Below are 24,722 nucleotides of genomic sequence, written 5' to 3' on the forward strand. Positions count from 1 at the left end.
CAGTAATAAACAGACGTCTGTTTTCTGGAGAATTGTTTTGCTGATAAATATGGAAGTAACGGTTTCGATTGACAATCGCAGCAGCACAGTGTGAGGAAAACCATGGAGGAGAGTGAGGCTTGACCTGGAATGGTCGAGAGGGAATAAAAGATTCCATGCCAGCCTGAATCCACGAAGTTATGTAAGAAGCCATTTGTCGACAGGAAGTTGAAAGATTTCTACCCAAGGGCCATCATGAAGAAAATCACGGAAAGAATCCCAATCAGCTTTACTGTAGTTGTAAGAGGTTCGATAATAGGGGTATTCAGGTGATGAAGAAGAATGAGATATTAGTTTTAAAGAGATCAAACTGTGATCAGAAGCACCTAACTGTGAATGTGGAGAAACTGAGCACTGACTAGGATCAGAAACAAGACATAAGTCGAGTAGAGAAGGTAAATGATTAGGGTTGTCAGGAAAGCGAGTTGGAAAGTTGACTATTTGAGTTAGGGATTGAGAAAGGCAAAAGTTGTGGGCTTTAATGTCTGCAGAGTCACTGACACTAGAGCCAAGCCATTAAGAGTGGTAAGCATTAAAGTCACCGACAACAACTATATTAGCTGATGGATAAAGAGAGAGGGCTTGGTCAATATGATCAGAAATAACATCAAAAAGAGTGCAGTCTTGAGATAAAGGAGAGCGATATAGAACAAAGAGAAAGGCAATAGAGTGAAGTGGTGCTAAACGAAAGCACATGAAAGAATAGTCTGTGGATTTAAACCTAGTTTCACGACAAACAGGTGAATTCTTACGAATGGAAATGCCCAGGCCAAGCATGTGACTATTGGAGTCTTTGCGAATCAGAGGAAGATAACCATCAACACTAAGATCACAAGATGAGACAGCCGAACTCAAATTAGTCTCACAAAGAGCAAGTAGGTCTGGTGAACTTTGCAAGAGATAAGACTCAACAGAAGAAAAGTTACTTCGAAGACCACGAATATTAGTGAATGATAGGTTTAGAGAACTTGGTGATGATGATGGTTTTTTGTGTTTTATAGTTTTTGGTACTTTATTCATTTTTAAATTAGATTGAAGAACTTGACTCAAAGCATAGATAGTACTAAGAACACCGTTTAATAGCCCAAGCAATTGCCTCATTACTAATAAACCCTAAGCCGTAACAAAGGGCTTCAAATGTGGCCTCCGCAATGCACACCAAAAGTACAAACAAGGACACCATCCATGCGCAACATGGCACTGTTAATTTTTTGATATTTTTCAGCTGTTGATGGAATCAGCCTCTCTGAGAGCTACCACAGAGTTCGGGAAACCTGACTACCAGCCGGCCTCAGAACCATAAAACTGAGTTTTAGAGCTGTACCCTCATAAGGAGATAATAGAATGAGTTGCCTGGTCATAAAAACAGTGACACAAGCAAACCCATGCATTGAGTCAAGAAGATCCAGCATTCAACATCCTAAACTGGAAACAATGTATTAAAATACATCTGCGCCAGCCTAATAGATGAAGAAGGGGTGTGAGGCTGGTCAACAGATAGAATCTGTTTACCCCTATATATATATATATATATATATATATATATATATATATATATATATATATATATATATATATATATATATATATATATATATATATATATATATATATATATATATATATATATATATATATAAAGTATAGTGAGAGAGAGAATTAGAAAAAGAAGGATAAAAAAAGTTTAATATAAATTATCTCAAAAAATATTTAACTATTTGTGTTTGGAAATTCAATTGCTAACAGGCATTGGCAGGCAGTGTTAGAAGATTTTTATTTTTATTTTTTATTATTTCTTTATTTTCTGTTTTAAATAATTTTCTTTTTTCTTTACGATATAACTTGTAATCATGATTATAATTCATTAGTTATTATTTTTCAGTCATTATATTATTATTTATTTTCTCACATTATTTTATTTATTCATAGTTAATTGTATTTATTATTAGTCCTCGTTTGATACCTAGTTATTTAATATATTACATTTATTTTTATATTATATTTTCATAAACTTATTTATTATTGACTTATTTTTATTTGTTATTGTTCTAGTATCTTTGCTGATAATATTATTATTAGTAACAGTTAACAGTAGTTATATTATTATTAGTTTATATTATTAATATAGTAGATATTATTATAGTATTAGTTTTTTTATATTCGATATTTATTGTTGTCATAGTTACTTTTAACATTATTTCGTGGTTTGTCTAATTTAATTTATTTTGATTGTTTAATTTTATAAAAGTTAGCTTTTAATTACCTTTAATGTCAATCCTTTTTTCTATCATTGGTCTTATTTTTTTTGTATTGTTTTAAAAATTATTTTTGATTACTCACGCTAACGGTTACCCAAGTTTTAAATTATTAAATTTAGTCTTTTACTTTGCATTTATTTTTTAAATCTCTATTTTACACTATTAACTAATTAAAGTGACTTTGGTCACTTTAATTAGTTAATGCTGCATGTGCATACGAATATTTTTTCTAAAGATTATGGCATTTGAATTTCTCTGCAATACTTGTCATAAAAATATAACTGATGGTCAAGGAACCATCCAATGTGACCTGTGTGACTCATGGGTCCATGCAGAGTGTGCCCATATTGATGCGCACTCTTATGGTCTTCTTTCGAATGACTCATCAGATTTTTATTGTCATAGTTGTTTATCTAAGAGTGCGGGGTTCAGCTCAATTTCCAACTTGGAGCTTAAGTCAACATTGTTGTGCAAGAATATACCTACTAGTTCATTGGACTCTTTTGAGACTCCAAGTGATCGTGGAAAGATCTTTAAGGATCTAAATAGATTTCCTGTTTCTGTTAATTGCAAATGCTGTGACGTTATTGATCTCAATGGAACTGTGCTTCCCAATTCGGAACTATATATTTATCTTAACATCGCTTCTCTACCATTCCACATTGACGAACTCTGTAGTCTTACCAGCTCTCTTAATAATTTTCCCTTAGCAATAGGTATTACAGAATCTAATTTATATATAAACGATACAAATATAACTGATATATACATAAACGGGTTTAATATTGAGCATTGTACTACTGAGGCTAAAAAAGGAGGAGCACTTTTATACTTACGCTCAAATTTAAACTACTTAGTTCGCAATGATCTTATGATTTACTCATCTAAATATTTAGAGTCTATTTTTGTTGAAATCGAAAAACCTTGTGAAACATAATAATTGGCTGCATTTATCGTCATCCCTCAATGAATCAACATGAGTTTACTTTTTCCCACTTAACTCCTCTACTTGAAAAGCTAAGTAACGGAAAAAAAAAGATCTTTCTAATGGGTGATTTTAATATGGATCTATTAAGTCACAATGAATCTAATCCTGTTTCTATATATCTTGATTCTTTAACTTCTTACTCACTAAGCCCTTCTATAATTTTACCATCACGCATAACGGCTACATCTAAAACGCTGATTGATAACATATTCACAAACTTTCATTCAACTGATCATTACTCATGTAACCTTACGATTTCAATTTCAGACCACATGGCACAATTTATTTGCATTCCTGGCATACCCAAACACCCCAAAAAAGTAAAAACTTACAGACGATGCTTCAAAAAATTTAATAAAAGTTTATTTATTGAAGAAATTTCTAATATCAACTGGGAACTCTCCATTAAAAAAGATGATGATGTTAATAAGTCTATGATTTTTATTTTAAAAACATTTGATGAAATCTTAGATCAACATGCTCCTTACAAAATACTAACCAACCAACAAATTAAACTAAAATCAAAACCTTGGATAACGTATGGAATACTTAAATCTATCTCAGTTAAAAACAAACTTTATAAAAAGTTTATAAAATCAAAAAATATTTATAAGAAAAATGAATTATTTACAAAATTTAAATTTTATAGAAACAAAATTTCCAATTTATTAAAATTTAGCAAAAAAACATACTATATTACGTATTTTAATAATAATCTGAATAGTGTTAAAAACACCTGGAAGGGAATAAAAGAAATCATTAATATTAGACCTTCTACACACAATACATCTTTTAAACTTAAATTGAACGAAAATCTTATCACTGATCACTCTGCCGTATCTAATATATTTAACAATATTTTTAGCACTATACATAGCAAACTACTTAGCAAAGCCATACCCCCAAAACGCATACTTAGTGACTTTCTTAACATCCCAAATGCTAAATCGTTTTTTATTAATCCTGTAACTGAAAATGAAATATCTGGTCTCATTACAAACAAACTCAAAACTGAAAAATGTCTTGGTCCTAATAGCATACCTACATTCCTCCTTAAACTAGTCCCACACATTATTTCAAAGCCTCTCTGTACTGTTATAAATAACTCATTTAAAAGTGGTATTTTCCCAGATATTTTTAAAGTTGCCAAAGTTATTCCAATATTCAAAAAAGGCTCTTTACTAGATTTCACAAATTATCGACCCATCTTCTTGCTTTCTAATATAGGTAAACTATTTGACAAGGCAATGCATATTAGGCTCTATGCTTTTCTTGAAAAATTTAAATGTTTTTACACCCATCAGTGTGGATTTCGTGCCAATCACTCCACAACTCATGCTCTCATTGAAATGACTGAACTGATTAGAAAAGCAATCAATGATAAATATTTTGCATGTGGTGTATTTGTCGATTTACAGAAAGCGTTTGATACAGTAGATCATTCAATTTTGTTAAAAAAATTAGAATATTATGGGATCAGAGGTGTACCCCTTAAATGGTTTACTTCGTACTTAAACAATAGATCACAATTTGTTTCTATTAATGACTCAAAGTCTACCCTTGTAAAATGTTCTAATGGTGTTCCACAGGGTTCAATATTGGGACCACTGCTTTTCCTTCTTTATATTTATGATCTTCGTACGTCCATTAAGTTTGCTACTGTTTACCATTTTGCTGATGACACTAACTAATGCTAATTAATAAATCCTTAAAAAAAATTAACAAACACATTAACCATGATCTTGCCAATCTAGTTCAGTGGCTTCGCTCCAACAAACTTTTTCTAAACTCTAATAAAACTGAACTTATTATCTTTAAATCAAATAAAACAAAAATCAATAAACATATGAACTTTAGATTAAGTGGCAAAAAAATTGAACCTGTAAATTCAATTAAATACCTTGGTATAAAAATTAATTCAAATCTTTCCTTTTTATCCCACTGTGAAGACTTAGCAATGAAACTAAGTGGATCTAATGGTATACTGGCCAAAGTTCGCCATTATGTTAATCTTGAAACACTTTTGAACATATACCATGCTATTTTCGGCTCACATCTTATATATGCATGCCAAGTATGGGGGCAGTCCCATCAACAAGTTCTTATTAGGTTATCCCACCTCCAAAACAAGGCTTTAAAAATTATTTATTTTCAGAATATTAAATTTAATTCTAATGTGCTCTATCTAACTTCTAAAGTATTAAAACTATGTGACTATATTCAATTTTCAAACTGCCAATTTGTCTGGAACCACCAACACAATAACCTACCTTTAACTTTCATCAATTTCTTTTCCAAAAGTACCAACACTCGTTATCACCTTCGTTCCAATAGTAATTTAAACCTGTCTGTCTCTAAACACTGCTCTCATAAATACGGACATAAATCTATAAAATATCAAAGCATTAAAACTTGGAACAACCTTCCTTATGAACTAAAAGCTCTCAATTCATTCTCAACCTTTAAAACTAGATTATTCTATTTTTTATTAAAAAAATATAGTTAGTGTTTATAATTTCTATAATCAATTTTTTTGTCTTTAGTATTATTTTTTTTATTTTTTTTTAATTTCTATTATATATATTTTGTTGCCATTACTATTGCTTATTGTTATTTCTATAAATATTTACATTACTATTATTAACTACTTTTAACTATTACTACTAATATTAATATTGTTATTATTATTATTATTATTATTTTTGTTATTATTGTTGTTGTTATTATTGTTATCATTATTATTATTATATTACTATTGTTATTATTATTAGTGGTATTATTAACATCGTTATTTTTATGTTATAAAGTTGTTATTAACATTGTTATTTTTATGTTATAAAGTTTATTATTTTTATTATATATTATGAAAATTAGCATTATATTTATTTGAATTAGATATTATTAACATTTGCAGGTGTTTACTTTATATTAGTAAATTTACTATTTGTAAACATCCTTGAATGTAAAATCTTATTTCAGAAATAAATTATTGATTGATTGATTGGATATTCTGCAACATCAAGCTTACCTGCAATCTTAACTGCAGAAAACAAACAAAAAGATTAATTTAATTAACTGTTAAAAGAATTGTATTTAACGTATAAATCGTAATAAACTGTTTATCCTAATTAACATTACGTAATTATTTTAATCGTAATTAATGTATTAATTAACCTATTAATTAGAATTAACTGTTTTGAAAGATGCTTGGAACCGGACTGTAATTGTATTTTGGAGAAAGTTAAGAAACCTTGGATAAAAGCAGGGTTTAATGTTATTAGTGACACCCAATCTGTGAAAGATAAGCTTGATGACTTGATGTTTTTGGAAGATCAGGATAGAGAAAGAAAGTTCTTGGGGCAGAGGATAAGAAGTTTAGTAAAAAGGTAAAACTTTGCAATTAAAACTTTTAGAAGATATTTTATTATTATTTAATTCAGTTGAAAATAAAATTCTTTTATGCTTGCAGGCAGCAGAGAGTAACAGGAATAAAAACTGAACTAAGAAAGTGCAATCAATGGAACTTATAAAATTGAACTAGATTCTTATACGAGTTCTGATTCATCCTCTAATTCGAAAAATAACCATCTCAATCTAAGTGTACAGTAACAGCAAAAATTCCAATAGATGTGTTTGCTGGGAATGTTATGTCTACATTAAGTCATGTTTCACCAAATGTTTTGCAGAAAGTGACAAGTGCCATTCTAACTGAATCTGGTGTTGACCTTAAAGATATACACTGCAGTAAATCAACAGCCTTTAGAGATGAAATCAGCAAATGAATTTATGTCAACTATAGCAAAAGAGGATGCAAGAAATGCAATAGAAACTTTTCTTTATCTATATGTGTCATACATTTTTATGTTCTCTTTATCTTTAGGTGCCATACATTTTGACGGGAAAACTCTTTATGATAATACTAGTCCATATTTCGTTCATTATTTTTGCCATAAAGTAGATTGATAAATAGTTTATTAACTATAACTGTTTAAAACTTAAACATTGATTATCTCGGGGAAAAAAATTGGACTAGTACTGTTCTTCTTTTCACCGATTCTATTGAAAAGGCTGTTGTAGATTCTCTGAATTTTTACAAGGCATATATAGTAAGAAAAAAAATCTTAAAAGATAGACATGAAGAGAGCTGGCTGAATTAGTAGTGACTTATCTATCAACTTCTTATTTCAAAATCAGGAAAACTAGAGCTATCCATCATGCTTATTTTCTTACTAAAGCTATTTACTATCTGAAGCTGCAGCTTCTATCTTCCCAACTTGACTTAGTTCTCCAAAATAATCTTCTCAAAGAGATTAAGCTTTTAATCTCTTTGAGAAGATTTCTTTGGAGAACTAAGCCAGCATAGGAGACAACATACTCCACGTATGTTGTCTCCTTCTATGCTGAGTGGTATTTAGAATCTAGAAATGTTGTAAAAGCTCCTAATTTAGATATGAAAGCTATCCATCAGATACATCATTATAGAGATATTTATTTGAATCCAGAGAAGTTGATGCTGTGCTTAATTCACTTAACAAACATAATTGGTATTTAGACTAAACTATGATTCCTCTAGTTCTACTGGATGAAGATTTGCCTTCTGATGAGAAGCAAAAAATTGCTGCTGCAATCCTTTTATTTAAAATGCCTAAAGCTGAACACTTTGAAAATGAAAATAAGGTGAAGACATCAGAAAAGAGATACAAAAAAATACCAATACTGAGAAAGATCCACAAAGCTTAGCACCTTCGGTAGTTTTCTTACCTTATGATTAGCTACAGCGAGTTAACAGAAGAAAGGGTCAAAGACTGGTTTTTTACTACCACCACAGTACTGGCATACTCAATCAAAGACTTACTCAACCATTTGTTTACCAGACCATGAAATAAAGTTCAAAAAATTATCAATTATTTTTTCTTTGACATTCTTATTAATAAGAGATGATTTTCGTACAACTATTGTTGTCATTGAAACAAACTTTGTGCTTCAAAGTAAAATAAGGCTTAAATTCAAAATTTTTATATTCCTTAAATTTATGTATAATATGGATTTCGATCATCTCATTCTACTGCTGATTTGCAAATGGTAATAACTGATAGATTTATCGTGCATTAGATAAATGTGGAGATGCAAAATTAACATCTGCTAAGGTCTCTTTATTGTGCTTGCCTTCTTACTCAGGATTATATTCTTTATCTCTATAAATCTCAAATCCGTTCTTGCATGGAATACTGTTGCTATATCTGAGGTGGATCTTATAACGATGCCCTTTCTTTTTTAAACAAGATGTAAAAACACATTGAAAACACAGTTGGACCTGCTCTTGCAGCCAACCTCCAACCATTATCACATTGTTGTAATGTTGCTTCTCTTTCTCTTTTCTATAAATACTATAACTGGGAACTGCTCTAAAGAGCTAGCGTCTCTTGTGCCATCTACTAAAATTCATTTGTGTGTTACTCGTCATTCAATTAATTCTATCCATTTCGATTAATCTCATCCTTTTACTGACTGTTCCTAAGTGCTCCAAAAATTCTTATTTGTCTAGTTTTTTTCCTCGAACATCAGTCTTTTGGAATTGGCTTCTTTCATCTTTTTTTCCTGATTCATATAATCTGATTTCCTGATTCATACAATTTTTTAAATCATTTGTTAATTGTTATCTTGCTCTATAAACTTCTTTTCTCTTCCAGTAACTTCCAACTTTAGTAGTGGTTGCTTGCAGCCTTGTTGGAAGTGAAGATGTTTAAAAAATAAAAATAAAATAAAAAAAAGAAAAGCAATTTTCATGTTACTTAAATAATCAAACAAATACAAACGTAATTGTTGTTATTGATGAGATTTTTTATTGATTACCCTACACTACTCTTCTATTTTGGAAAAAAAAGAAGACAGAAATTTACATTCTTTACCCGAAAAAAAAATTATGTGTGAAGATAATGTACTTTTCTTTCAGGTGTTACTTACAAGTACTGTTGGTAAACAAATGGTTATATATAGTTTATAAATTAATTACCAAAAATTTATTAAATTAATTTAATTAATTAATATAAATTAAATATCAAAACTTTATTAAATTAATTTACACTAAATATTTAGGTGAAATAGTCAAAATAATAAATAATAAATATGTGTACAAATAACAATAAAATAGCTGTACATAGAAATAAAGTCTAACCCAACTAAATATAGCATAGAGTAATTGATGAATAATTGATACTGATAATGATACTGTTTTAATTGTTTGGTTACAAAGGTAAAAAAACATTTTTAACTTGCCTTTCAAGAAAACTATTTGGGTATCCGGAAAAAACAATATTTTAAAGAAAAATCTGGAATTCCAGAAATATCTGGAAAAAGATATCCCTCACAAACATTTATAAAATAAGTAACTTTAATCTGATCTTGAGTATATTTATTCTAAGTAACCTTACAATGAAACTTAACAAAAATGTTTGAATTTAATTTTTATGAAAGTTGTATAAGTAATGCCAAACCGCGTCTTAACTAAAGTTTAGCCGATCTAAAATGTAAGGTATACTTTTTTTAGGGTAGAAAAAAAACCATACCATTCTAACCAAAAGGTCGGATATTCTTCTATACCCTAGAAAATATTTTTTTTATGTTTATGTCTGCCTTGCCCTCAAGATGCCTAAAATAAACCATATTTGGTCACTTTAAGGTACTTTTCTTCCAAATATGTACCTTGAGAGCAAGGAAAAAGTGATTCAATGGTGCCTAATTTTTTTGGAAGTTAATTTAAACATATTTGCTTCAATTATAGAGGGTTTGATTTTTTAGATTCCCTAATATATATTTTTTAACACCCATAATATATATATATATGTATATATATATATATATATATATATATATATATATATATATATATATATATATATATATATATATATATATATATATATATATATATATATATATATATATATATATATACACACACACATTATAGCATATATAGATCAACAATTGCTTACTAGTTTTGCCTATCTTTTTAGCATACAGCGTTTTCAGAAAAAGAAGAAAAAAGCAAAGAATAATGAAAAAAAAAGATTGCTACCCCATTCCAAACCCTCATTTGATGTAGTAGCACTCCTTAGAGGCCATAAACTATCTTATGTATGTACTAAAGCCCCCGATAGCAGGCTATATATTTAGTGTGACATCAATGTTTGAAATAAAACAAATGAAATAAAAAATTTAGATAACATGTCTATGTTATCTAATGTTTAGATAACATGTCTATGTCATCTAAACACGCATTTATACATATATATCAAGTCTTCTTAGAAGAGGCATATGGTCGCTCAATTTATAGGTCAACGTGTATAATATTTTGTTATGACAACTTGGTCATGGCTTTTTGCAGGTTTTGAAAACTAGCACATTTAAAATATGCGCTCAATAAACAAATTGAAACTTAAACTAAAATTAAAAATAAACAAACCATAGATTGAAAAAAGAAATCTAACTTTAAATATAACTTTAAAATCAATTTAAGCCCTACACTTATGTAGTAATATAGAAAAAATTATTAACTTTAAACTATTGATCGAGACGCTTAAAATTATTAAAATTATTAAGTTTGAACTATTAGTTGAGACTATTAATTGAATTAGAAAGATATATAAAACTTATGTTTTCATTTTTATTGGTTTATCTTTTAATTATTTTATTATTTATTAAGATTATTTTCTCTTTTCAGTTTACGGTTTGTTTATTTTAATTTATCTCTTCAGTTTAGGTTTTTTAGTGCATTTTTGCATGTTTTGATGATCGCAACATGCAAATCATCAAAATGTGCAAAATGCCATAGTCAGGTTGTCAAAACAAAATATTGTATGCGATGTAATCTAGAAAACTTAAAAGGTATACTTTCAAGTTGTGTAGATTTGTTTTTTTATCTATACATAGAGAAATTTTGGATTTTTAATCTATACAAGTCTCCTTTAAACCATAAGGGAAAAAACACTTGATGCTATTGCATTACATATTTTGTACAAATTCTGCTGTTCTGTAGGCAACGAGTCTACAACTTTCTTCTCAAGATTAACTAGCTCTACAACAATATCATTCTAAGGGTTTGGTAATAAAAAGAAATGTTGCTTTTCAAATAGTTTTTTCAATGTTTTCTGTAAGTCTGTAGTCAGATAATATTTTTTTCCATCAAAAGTCAGCATTAAATGTCTAAGTGACAACTTGTTGGTATGTAAAGCACAAACAATCAAGATTATTTTGAACTCTCCTTCTCTTAATATTGAATGACTCTGCCCTTCCAAAATATTGTTTTTTATTCTCAGTAAATTCAGCGAAGTTTAAATAATAAAAGTATTACAACTTTAAGAAATAAAAAAAAAACTTGTATTAAGATAGTGTCTGCTCCAATCTCAACTAATTTATTTTCAATCCCGTGTGTTTTTATCCAACCATAGTTATTCAGTAATATTTTTAACGGAGTATAAATAATAAAAGTATTACAATTTAAAAAAATTAAACTTGTATTAAGGTAGGTTGAGTATGTTCTAATCTCAACAAATTTGTTTTCAACCCCATGTGTTGCTATCCAATCATATAGTTGTTCAGTAATATGTTTAGTAGGTTCTCGATCTTCTCACTTCTCTGATTTATTTACAGTGTGAAATAAATTAGCCCTCGTGACATTTTTCACAATGCATTGACTTTAGACAGACTATAGACATAAAAGTTTGGTACAATCACTGGATGTCAATAAATTAAATTTCAAGAATTTTTGATAAGATTCAAATACATTCAAACATTGAATAACAATTTATATTCTTCCAAAATAAAAATAAAAATCAATAACAGCTTCTATAGCTATGTATTTAATAAAATCATAAAAAATTCTTGAAGACAAAGAAATTCCAAAAAAAAAAACCCGTCAAAAATGTCAATTAAAAAGAATGCATATCAAACTTACTTAAAGGTATTCTTTTTAGAATATTGGTCTTATCTTTGCATTATCTCACTCTTTTGGAAGATGCATCATTTGCACCCTTACTATTGATAACCTCAAAACTAAGGACAGTAGAAACTTAAAATTTCTACCGCACGCGCAAAGTATTTAATAATTTTTCAGCCGAGACAGTGGACCAGAACATGCTCCGCCGAGTCTGCAAAACTATGTAATATATATGTGTGTATATATATATATATATATATATATATATATATATATATATATATATATATATATATATATATATATATATATATATATATATATATATATATATATATATAAATATATATATATATATATCTATATATATATATATATATATATATATATATATATATATATATATATATATATATATATATATATATATATATATATATATATATATATATATATATATATATATATATATATATAATGCATCGGTAAGTACTTTTAAGTGACATAAAGTTCATTTTGGAAAAATTAAAAACAACCGTTTAATTTATTAACATTAGGCATCAATTTTTATAATGTTAAACAATAATATAGATCGATTTTTATAATGTAAAAGTGCATTATTTTCAAAGCTATATAAAAACTTTTGCACAACGTAAGTCATGCAGCTAACTAAAACTTTGCATACTTTGGGAGCCTTAGTTTCCACTTGTTATTAATACTTCTTCTCAGTGAGCTGATGCTTAACCCTAGGCGTATAAAAACTTAATCAACAGGCAAATGTTTATGCTTTAATAAAACATTTCCTTGTTAAAGTCTTAAAAAAGGACCTGAAGTCATTGTTCCTTGCTTTCAAGTTTCCGACTGGCAGCTTTAGAGCTCTTTTAACTTAATAGCAGTAGATCAGTACTTTGTAAACGGACTGGGGCATGTAGTCACTACCTGCCCCAGTCTGTGTACAAGTACTAATACTAAGTATAGTTGTAATGTTTGCCAAATAGCTGGTCATTGTTTCAGGGATAAACTTGAAAAGATCAGAAATGATTTCCTCGTTTGATGGCATATGCATAAGCCAAGTAGTATTCAAATATTTCAAAGTCCTAAAAAGATTGAATCATCTGTTGGTACAAAACAAAACAAAAAACTGCAATAATAAAATATCAAATTTAACTACTTTAAATACATAAATATTAAATTCTTTCTTTAAACTAAAACTTCTGGCCCAAAAGTTTCAATTTAAAGAAATAATTTAATATTTTTACATTTAAAATAGTTAATTTTGATATTTTAATGTTATAGCTTTTTGGCCCTGAATGGAATCATACCCAGAAGTTCTGGGTGTATTTCCATTCAGGGCCGGTTTTACCCACGATTACACCTGTCACAAGCCGAGAGGCAACGAGGTTGAAGGGACCACAACACCTGAGTGAATTTAAAAATATATATTATTTGAAGAAAAAATTTTATATAACTACATAGCTACCTCATAGCCTGCTTATAGTTATTACGAAGCCTGCGGGTTGACCACACGCGAAATCGCAAGTTACATTACCTGCTACACAACTACTAAAATGCCCGCGGGCTACCTGCCCCCGACATAGCCGGCTATGTAACCTGCTGCGAAACTTCTACAATGCCCGCTGAATACCCAGCCACTACGTATAAAATATAATTTAGTATAAAGTAAAGTATTACATAAAATATAATTTTAAATAAAATATAAAGATAATGTAAAAGATAATATAAACTATAATACAATTTCGCTTTTTTTTAATAATTGAAAATATTTTTTATTTATTTAAAGCAACCATAACTCCACCATAAGTTAATTTTTTTTTTTTAATTCTTTTTTCACCAAGATTACCCGCCGATTGAATTAGAATAAAGTTAATTTTTTACTTTTTCGCTATACATTATAGTTTTCGAGTTTACCGCGGAAAACGAAAATGTCTACGGACAGACAGATAACCTCTATGTTTTTATGATAAGTGTATATATATATATATATATATATATATATATATATATATATATATATATATATATATATATATATATATATATATATATATATATATATATATATATATATATATATATATATATTTGTAAAAATTTTAATAAAAATCACAATATTTTCTATTCTTGACATGTTTCGTAGTCTTACTACATTTTCAAAAGATTTAATTTACAATTAAAGCTCTGGTAAATAAATTTAAAAACTGAAGACAATACAGAGAAAAATTAACGGACAAATAAACTTGTTACAAACCAATTAAAAATTATATTACAAATTATGACAAAATAAACTTTCTTATATTAAAATATTAAAACTACAAGCTATTTAAAGTTTACCCAAAGTATTTAGGATTTAACATACCTCATGCAAACCACAATGATATAATATCGATAAAAAGAAGGTTATTCAAAAGTGCGTTACATAAAAGATCAAACGAACAAAAATTATTGCAAAAAGAATTAGATGAAATAAAGTGCCAAGTAAGAAATAATTGTTCAACCTTACAATGGTATTTTTTAACAAAGGTTATTAAAAATAATGTAATGAAAAAAGAACAACCAGTTATAAAAACCCACGAGAAAAAATTATGTTCACTCACTAAATTTACTAGCATTCCTTATAAAAATAAAAACTTCGTACAAAATATGTTTTCATACACTTTACAACACCATGATCTGGATTTATTGAATAATGGTCTTAACTTTGCTTTACGACCAGCGTTTATAAAAAAGACGGACGTTTTTGCTCAATTTGATAGCGTTGCACAATTCCTCAACACCCAACTTAGAAACAAAGATTCGGAACCTCAAGTTAATAGTGAACTTTCACATTTAGCAAATAATTATGTTTACAAATATACGCCGTCTGAAGGTTGTCTGAGAAAACACAAAATAATAAAAAGACTCAGGAAGAATGAAAACATCGTAATAACAAGACCAGACAAAGGGAATGGTATAATTGTTCTAAATAAAGTTGACTATATAAATTCTCTTAATAATATTATAAGTGATAAAACTAAATTTAAAGAATTAAAAGATGATCCAACTAAAAAAGAAAAGTATCGTTACAAGGGGATTTTAGAAAACTTCAAATTTCAACGTCAGGTTCTCATTTCTTATTTAACGGAAAATTTTATGATCAATTAGATGGCGTTGCAATGGGTTCTCCTTTAGCAAAACTTTTAGCTAATATGTTTATCGGTTTTCATGAACAAACGTGGGTTAATAATTGCTCATCCTCCATACCGATTTTTTATAAACGTAATGTAGATGACATAATAGCAATTTTTAATTCAGAGTTTGAAGCGCAAGAATTCTTTAAACATCTCAATAGACAACACAAAACTTAAGATTTACTATGGAAAAAGAAAAAGACAACCAAATTCTATTTTTGGATGTTCTTATTAATAAGTCTAATTCACTCTCTACATCAGTTTATCACTAAAAAACATACACGGGTCTTTTACAAAATTTCTTTAGTTTTGTCCCTTCATGTTACAAAACTGGTCTTATACGTTGTTTGATTGATCGAACATATAAAATTAACAACACGTGGTTTGGATTTGATAAGAATATAAAAAATTTTTCTTTAGTTTTAAAAAATAATCAATTTCCGCAAAAAGTTATCGACACTGAAATTAAATTATATGCTGAAAAGAAAATTAATCCACCTGTTATAAATACTGTTGATAATACTAATATAAGATATTTTAAGCTTCCATTTATTGGATTTTACTCAAACTTCACTAAAACTAAAATTGATAAAATTATTAAAAAGTATTGTAAAAATGTAATAATCAAATTTATATTCACAACCGATAAATTAAAAAACAATTTTTGCATAAAAGATCCACTTCCTAAGATGCTTAAATCTAACGTTGTCTACAAATTTTCTTGTGCTGGCTGTAACGCCAGTTATATTGGAGAAACTTCCAGACATTTGACAACACGGATTAATGAGCACCTTACGAGTGACAAGCAATCGCATATTTTTAAACATTTAAATTCATCCATTAATTGTAAAACACTAACTAATTATGATTGCTTTCTGATTTTAGATACTGCCTCTACCATTAACAAATTAAAAATAAAAGAAGCACTTCATATTAAATGGGAAAATACTTCTTTAAATAAACAAACATCTCATTATATTATAAATTTATCTATCTAACTTACTATATTATTATTACTATTAATATTTTAATATTAGGAAGTTTATTTTGTCATAATTTGTAATATACTTTTTAATTGGTTTGTAACAAGTTTATTTGTCCGGTAATTTTTCTCTGTATTGTCTTCAGTTTTTAAATTTATTTACCAGAGTTTTAATTGTAAATTAAATCTTTTGAAAGGAAAGGCTTCGTTCAAGAAAACCATGGATACTCTTGATGTATACGCAGTTGCACCATCTTGCTGGAACCAAACATCGTCCAAGCTCATCTCGTTCAGTTTTGACAGAAAGAAATCCTGTAACATCGTCACGTAACGCTTAGATGTCACCGAAACTGTTCTCTCATTTTCTTCGAAGAACCAGGGACCAATTATTCCAACTCGGGATATTGCGCACCAAACCGTCATACGTTGCGAGTGTAGAGGTCGTAGGTGAAGTTCTCGTGGGTTTTCAGCGCTCCAATATCGCATGTTCTGCTTGTTCACAGCCCCAGAAAGATGGAAGTGCGCCTCATCGCTGAAGAACACAAGCGTGTCATTAGGCAAGTCGAGAAGGGCCCTACACGCAGCTTCACGAGCATCGAAGTCCCGAGGAATCAGTTCCTGGGCGACAACAATCTAGTAGGGATAGAACTTCAATTCCTCATAAAGGATCCGTCTTACAGAATGAGCTGATAACCCAAGAGCTGATGCATGCTTGCTAGTAGATCGTCGAGGAGGCCTCAATATGGATTGCCGCACCGCTTTGATGTTCAACGGAGATCTTGGAGTCCTTTGGAAACCAGGCTTTTTCTTCTTTATATCTCCAGATTCCCTGAAGTTCATCACCCACGAAACGATTAACTGTTGTCCTGGAACACGACTACGAGATGCAACATGGAAGTGCCAACGAAATGCACGCTGTGTGGCGATAATTGATTTACTACAGGAAAAATATGCCTCAACCACAAAAGCACGTTCCACGTTTGTCCATTCTATGACTACTGCAAAGAAAAAAGAAAATAAATTAATGCGGCTCATCATCTAGACAAAACTTTACAGTTTGCGCTCGAGATTAAGCCCCACCTTAAAGTTATCGTAGCAAATCACACTTCAGGAAGGCTAATTCAAACAAGCAAGTTCCTCTGCCCCACCCTGTATTAACAGTGACATGTTGCGCATGGATGGTGTTCCTGCTTGTAATTTTAGTGTGCATTGTCGAGGCCACATTTGGAGCCCTTTGTTACGGCTTAGGGTTTCTGAACAGTTATGAGGCTATTGCATGGATTATTAAATTGTGTACTGAGTACTATCTGTGCTTTGAGTCAAGTTCTTTAACAAGTTTAAAAATGAATAAAGTACAAAAAACTATAAAACACAAAAAACCATCACCATCACCAAGTTCTCTAAACCTATCATTCACTAATATTCGTGGTCTTCGATGTAACTTTTCTTCTGTTGAGTCTTATCTCATGCAAAGTTCACCAGACCTACTTGCTCTTAGTGAGACTAATTTGAGTTCGGCTGTCTCATCCTGTGATTTTAATGGTAATTGTTATCTTCCTTTATTTCGTAAAGACTTCAATAGTCACTTGCTTTGCCTAGGCATTTACATTCGTAAGCATTCACTCATTTGTCGGGAAACTAGGTGTGAGTTCACAGACTATTCTTTTATGCGCTTTCATTTAGCACCACTATACTCTATCGCCTTTTTCTTTGTTCTATATCGCTCTCCTTTATCTCAAGACTGCACTCTTTTTGATGTAATTTCTGATCAAATTGACTAAGCCCTCTCTTTATCCATTAGCCAATATCGTTGTTGTTGGTGATTTTAATGCTCATCACACAGAATGGCTTGACTCTAGTGTCATTGACTCTGCAGACCCACAACTATTTCTTCCTCAATCCCTAACTCGAATAACCAACTTTCCAGCTCGCTTTCCAGACAACCTGAATTATTTACCTTCTCTACTCGACTTATGTCTTGTTTCTGATCCTAGTCAGTGCTCAGTTTCTCCACATTCACCGTTAGGTGCTTCTGATTACAGTTTGATATCTCTAAAACTATTATCTCATTCTTCTTCATCATCTGAATCTCCCTATCATCGTACCTCTTACAACTACCTTAAAGCTGACTGGGACTCTTTACATGATTTTCTTCGTGATGGCCCTTGAGTAAAAATCTTTCGTCTTCTTGTTGACAAATGTGCTTCATACAAAACTTATTGGATTCAGGCTGGTATGGAACCTTTTATTCCATACCATCCTGAATCCACGAACACACTTATTCCATACAATCCTGATTCCAAGTCAAGCGATTCCAAGTCAAGCCTCACTCTTCTCCATAGTTTTCCTTACATTGTACGGCTAAAAATGCCAATCGAAACCGTTACTTTTATATCTATCAGTCCTTTTATATCTATCAGCAAAACAATTCTCCAGAAAACAGACATCTGTTTATTACTACTAGAAACCATTGTAAAAAGGTCTTGTCTAATGCAAAACCCGTTATTCTAAGGTCATGAAATCTCGTATTTCATCACAAAAACTAGGCTCTCATGACTTCTGGAGAACCTTTAACAGTATCAATAATTAGGGCAAATCTGTTATTCCACCTCTCTTGTATGGTTCAGACTTTGTCTTCTCACCTAAAGACAAAGCTGAATTGTTTGCTGAGAATTTTTCATCAATATTGTCTCTTGATTCTACTAGTTACGTTCTACCTGATATAGTCGTCAAACAGGTTCATCATTGCTTAACATTCGTATCACTCCAGATTCTGTATCTAAAGTGATTTCCTGCTTAGACTCTTCTTGAATAAGTGTTCTCCGGAGCTGTCGTCTATACTTTCAAAACTTTTCAATAAGTGTTTATCAGAGTATTGTTTTCCAGCCTGTTGAAAAGCGGTATCTGTCATCCCTATTTTCAAAAATTCTGGAGAGCGATCTGATTTGTCCAACTACCGTCCCATTAGTCTTTTTCCTATCATAAGCAAGGTTTTTGAATCTTTAATTAACACTTAATCTCTCATCTTGAATCTAATAACTTATTTTTGATCATCAATATGGGTTTCGATTTTCTCGTTCTTCAGCTGATTTGCTAACAGTGATAACCAATAGGTTTTATCGTGCATTAGATAAAGGTAGAGAGGTTAAGGCTATCGCTATTGACATGTCTAAAGCTTTTGATAAAGTTTGGCATGCTGGTCTTCCCCGTAAGCTTATCTTCTCACGGTGTATCTGGCAACATCTTCAAGATTATTAAGTCCTTCCTTTCCAATCGTAGTATGAAAGTTGTTCTCGATGGACAGCACTCTTATTCTTATTCTGTAACTTCAGGGGTTCCTCCTCAAGGGTCAATTCTTGGCCGTATACTCTTTTTAGTTAACATTAAGGATCTTCCAGATATTCTCACGTCTAAGGTGGCATTGTTCGCTGATGGTACTACCATTTATTCTTCTCATGATAAGAAACCAACACTCTCTGGCCAATTAGCCAATCATTATCGCAATAATTTAGGTCTTCCTATATTTATGAACGGTAATGTACTCAATGAGTCATCTAGCCTTCATCTTCTTGGGTTAACTCTTACTTACGATCTTCCTTGGAAACCATATATCAAATCCGTTGAAAAATTAGCATCTGCTAAGGTTGCATCTTTTTACTGAGCGCGACACTTTCTCGATCCGGATTCTATTCTCTATCTCTTTAAATCTCAAATCCGGTCTTTTATGAAATACTGTTGCCATATCTGGGGCGGATCTTCTAATGATACCCTTTCTCTTTTAGACAAGGTGCAAAAATGCATTGTTAACATAGTTGGACCTGCTCTTGCAGTCAACCTCTAACCATTTTCACATCGTCGTTATGTTGCTTCTCTTTTTCTTTTCTACAAATACTATAATGGACACTGCTCTAAAGAGCTAGCGTCTCTTGAGCCATCTACTAAAATTCATTCTCGTGTTACTCGTCATTCAATTAAGTCTCATTCTTTTTTTGTGACTGTTCCTTAGTACTCGAAAAACTCTTATTCATCTAGTTTTTTTTCCTCGAACATCATTTCTTTGGAATTCACTTCCTTAATCTTGTTTTCCTAATTCATATAACTTGCAATCCTTTAAGTTATCTGTCAATCGTTATCTTGCTCTACGATCTTCACCTTTTCTCTTTCAGTAACTTCCAAATTTAATTAGTGGCTGCTTGCAGCCTTGTTGGAAGCAAAGATGTTAAAAAAAATAAGAAGAATTTGCAGTTTACATCCGATTGTTCTTATCTCTATGGGAAACAAGAGTTTGCAGTTTAAATCCAGTTGTTCAAATCTCTATGGGAAATAAGAATTTCTCCTATAGTAGATGTTTGTAATTTTTAAAAAAAAACTTTTTGATGTTTTAGTATGAACTTGTAACTTTATGTAAATAAATGATCTGACCCTTTAAAAATAACGCAGAGAAAAAAAATCTGAAAAAAAATAATGCTAAAAATAGTTTTTTCTTATGTATAAGCAATGTTTCCGTGTAATTTTTTGAGTTTGCTTTGTGTAACACTGTTGCATTTATTATTTTGAATGGTCCAAAACCTTAATGAAAAACTTTAACTAAACTTTAAAAAAGTTTAATGTTTAATTAACATATGTTCTTCTAGGATTAACTCTTACTTACCAATCTTTCTTGGAAACCATTTATCAAATCAGTTGCAAAATTAGCATCTGCTAAGGTTGTATCTCTTAATCGAGCTCATCACTTTCTTACTTACGGATTCTATTCTCTATAAATCTTAAATCCGGTCTTTTATGGAATACTGTTGCCATATCTGGGACGGATCTTCAATGTAATAATACTATAATGGACACTGCGGCTTTTTTCATTGACTTGCCGCTATTTTTAATCGGAACCATTTTTTAAATATCTTTTTCACAAGAATAATTTTTTTAAAGACAAAAAAAAAAGCTTCACAACTTCAATTAAATTTTTTGTTTTATCAAAATATTTATTGGCACTCTAAAGGTAAGACTATGTGTTTAGAGCCACTTCGTATTATGCGTGTATTAAAGTTGATATAAGTTTTTATAAAACTCTGAGTTATAGTGGTTTTTAACTTAAATCCATATTTAAAAACATGTATGGTGTTATTCGAAATTGCATTTGATCAGTTTTGATTTAAAAAAAGTGTGTACACAGGAATGGAACTGACATAGTATAAAAAAGGTATTAGAAATTTCTAATAAATATATTTAAATAAATTAATTTACAATGCAATTAAAATATATGAAAAACTAAATTTAAAAATGCTTCCACAAATAAAATTTTTGTAAACATTACATGAACATATTTACATTGTTGGAACAAAAAACTCGCTAAAGAAACGCTTAAACGCGGTTTTTTATTTTCCATTTCCACTGTTTTACAATATTTAAATAAATTAGTTTACATTAAACAGTACAATTAAAAATATGTGAAAAAAAGTTTAAAAGAATTTAAAAGTGCATTTACAAATAAAAATTTCGTCAATTTATACTTATTATATTTACAAATAAAAAATACTTAAATTTATATTATTTACTAGTTACAAGAAACGCTTTTTTTTCCCCCGATGTTTTATAATTTTTATCATAATAATTAATTTTCAAAAATTTTCTATTAAAAAGTTAAAGTTCTTTCTCCAATAATTTTATTTTAATTTTTTTGGATGCATTATTATTAAAATATGAACAAAAAAGATCACAAGTTAATCTGATCCTCCATTAAATAGAGGTTTAAATACAGTAAAATATTTTTTATGTAAAACATGTTTCACTTTTTCAAACAATGCTGTATTTCTTCAAAAGTTTTCCCTTTTGTTTCCGGTACAAAGAAAAAGACAAAGAAAAAGCTAAGCAAACAAAAAAGAGAGTAAAAAAAAAAAGTGCCCTGTTCATAGAAAGATTTAATCATGTATTGAAATGATTTGGTCACTAAAAATACTAAACTCCAATTTATAAATGTTACAACCGCACTTGCGAAACCACGAATGCGAGGTGGGAAAATTTCTGACATTAATAACCACGGTAAAGGTCCCCAGCCAAGTGAAAAAATAGCAATGTAAACAATAACACAAAGAACACCTAACCATGAAATTTGACTAAGAGGAACAGAGTGCGAAATGTTTCTACCAAATATTGAAATAGTCTTTTGACCGACATTTAAAGGAATTTTTGCAATATCATAATAAATAGCAAGAAAAAAATTACATAAAAACATGACAATACTGCCAACCATTAATAAAATTTTTCGTCCTGACTTATCAACAATTAAACAAGATACTGCTGTTGCTAAAACTAGAGTAGCACCAACTGATAATGAAACTACTTTGGAATTATTAAAACCAGCACTTGAAAATATTTTTGCGTTAAAAAATAGAACAGCATTTATACCACAAAACTGCTGAAAAAACATTAGAAATCCACCAATCAACAAGAGCCGAAACAAACCCATTTTACGAAAATCTTTTAATGATGCATTCTCTTGTTTACCTATAATAAAAAAAATTCCAACTTGTTTTGTAATGAAATAAACAAAGAAAATATTGTTATTAAACAAAGATATTGTTATTAATACCTAAATTAGTTTCCATTTCATTACATTCTTTTTCTACATCATAAAGTGAACCTCGCAACCAAATTAAGTTTTGAAGAGCTTTTTGCCTTTGATTGTTTGTGATGAGCCATCTTGGAGTCTCAGGCATGAATATCATTAAGATAACCATAACTGCAACAACTGCAATCGCAAAGATAGCTGTCCAATCCCACGATAATGAGGAACCAACAAGGTATGATAAAAATATACCAATCGTAATACCAAATTGATTTATAGCACCTAAACCACCACGAAGTTGAGCAGAAGATACTTCTGCAATGTACAGCTATATTGAAATTAAAAAACTAATATAACTAATAATTTTAACTGATATTTTATTAATATAACTTTTTTCAAAAAACACTTTTTATAGTTGTTTATAATTTTATTATTTAAATATTTTTTCAGATTTTTTGTTTAGCTGTTCTGGGGTACCTTTGTATGAAATAATTAAAAAGTTAGTGTGGAGGCAAAGTAATTGCTAAACAAAAAATTTGAAATAATATCAAAGTGTCGGTCACGAAAACAAGTTTTTGCTTGACAACCACAAACCCAAAAATTAGGAAACTGAAGGATTTGAGCACGCTTGCGAACAATAAAAGGCTTTGTAATTGTTTCAGCACATTTTTTCAGCATAATAAGAACGAAATCTTTTACTTGATGATTGCTAACGCATAAAACTTCTAGTAGTAAACATTATGTAGTTATTTTCTACTTTATCTCATCAAACAAACACACACACACCTATATATAGCAGAAAATAAAACTATGTGATTTTCACAACTTAAATTTCATGCTATTACAACCATCAGGTGAAATACAAATATTTTTTTCATTAAAAAATTATATACAATTGGAACTAGTTATGTAAAACTATACAGAAAAAACCTATACAGAAAAAAACATTGTTACAACCGTGTGTATCTAATCTTCAGGTTTGTGGTTGCTTAATAGAAATTTATTTTCGTGACGACATTTGGAAATTAACTCTGCTTTTTTATTAAGGGTGATTGAATTTTTAAAAGGTTGGTAGGAGTTTTTTTGAAGATTAGGAGTTAGGTCAAGACAATTAACGCTGTTTAGATTGGTTCGAATCTCTATTTGGAATCCGATATTTTAAATGTCTCCATTATATTATTTCTGACTTTGTCTAACTGTGCAGCAGTTTTTTTGTGCATTACCATCAATCCGTTGTCTAGGTAAAGACCTATATCATTTTTAGTAATAGTTCTAGATAAAGAGTTTAGAATGTATAAACCCACCAGTTCGCACACTTCGGCTCCGTCAAAAATCAGTTTTGCAAATATTAAAGCGTTATTTAGTATGTCTTTTGTAATAGATGGGTAAAATTCCTTGATGTCAAGTTGTATAAACACACAGTGTTGTTTGTCACTTATATTTGTAAACCATTTGATTACTTCAGCAGTAATTTTCCATTTGTTTGGTTTTAATTTCTTTTTTATTTCCTTGTTAATTTTATCTAGGTATTTTTTTTTGACACCAAGTTCACTTTTTGCTGGATTTAATATGCAGCAAGGTTTTTGATTATCAAAGTTGTTTTAGTGATCTTTTAATGTAATGAATGCTTCTGACTTGGCGATTATATTGATTTGCTTGTTTATATTTAGCTTAGTTGCTATGCTTTTTGCTGCCAGATTGACTGAATTTTCTAGGATTTTAGGCGCTTTTTTGTATATTTTTGTGATGTTTCCTTTTAATAGTTTG

General features: G+C 29.8%; 2 protein-coding genes across 2 annotated transcripts in view; both read right to left on the reverse strand.

Annotated features, from left to right (window-relative positions):
- LOC100202005 (double-stranded RNA-binding protein Staufen homolog 2) overlaps window positions 1-12,410 on the reverse strand; it is an 82,401-nt gene extending 69,991 nt beyond the window's left edge. The window contains exon 1 of the mRNA XM_065796012.1: window positions 12,242-12,410. The gene's annotated coding sequence lies outside the window, so the exon portion shown is untranslated. The remainder of the gene's footprint in view (window positions 1-12,241) is intronic.
- A 9,365-nt stretch (window positions 12,411-21,775) lies between these two features.
- Window positions 21,776-24,722, reverse strand: part of LOC100204474 (solute carrier family 2, facilitated glucose transporter member 8) — a 31,697-nt gene continuing 28,750 nt past the window's right edge. Inside the window, exons 3-4 of the mRNA XM_065796013.1 lie at window positions 22,980-23,283; window positions 21,776-22,894 (exon numbers count right to left, since the gene is read on the reverse strand). Of these exons, the coding sequence (XP_065652085.1) occupies window positions 22,176-22,894; window positions 22,980-23,283 (1,023 nt within the window). The 3' untranslated portion in view covers window positions 21,776-22,175. The remainder of the gene's footprint in view (window positions 22,895-22,979; window positions 23,284-24,722) is intronic.

This window comes from Hydra vulgaris, chromosome 04 (assembly GCF_038396675.1).
Source record: "Hydra vulgaris chromosome 04, alternate assembly HydraT2T_AEP".
In the NCBI taxonomy this organism is placed as follows: Eukaryota; Metazoa; Cnidaria; class Hydrozoa; order Anthoathecata; family Hydridae; genus Hydra; species Hydra vulgaris.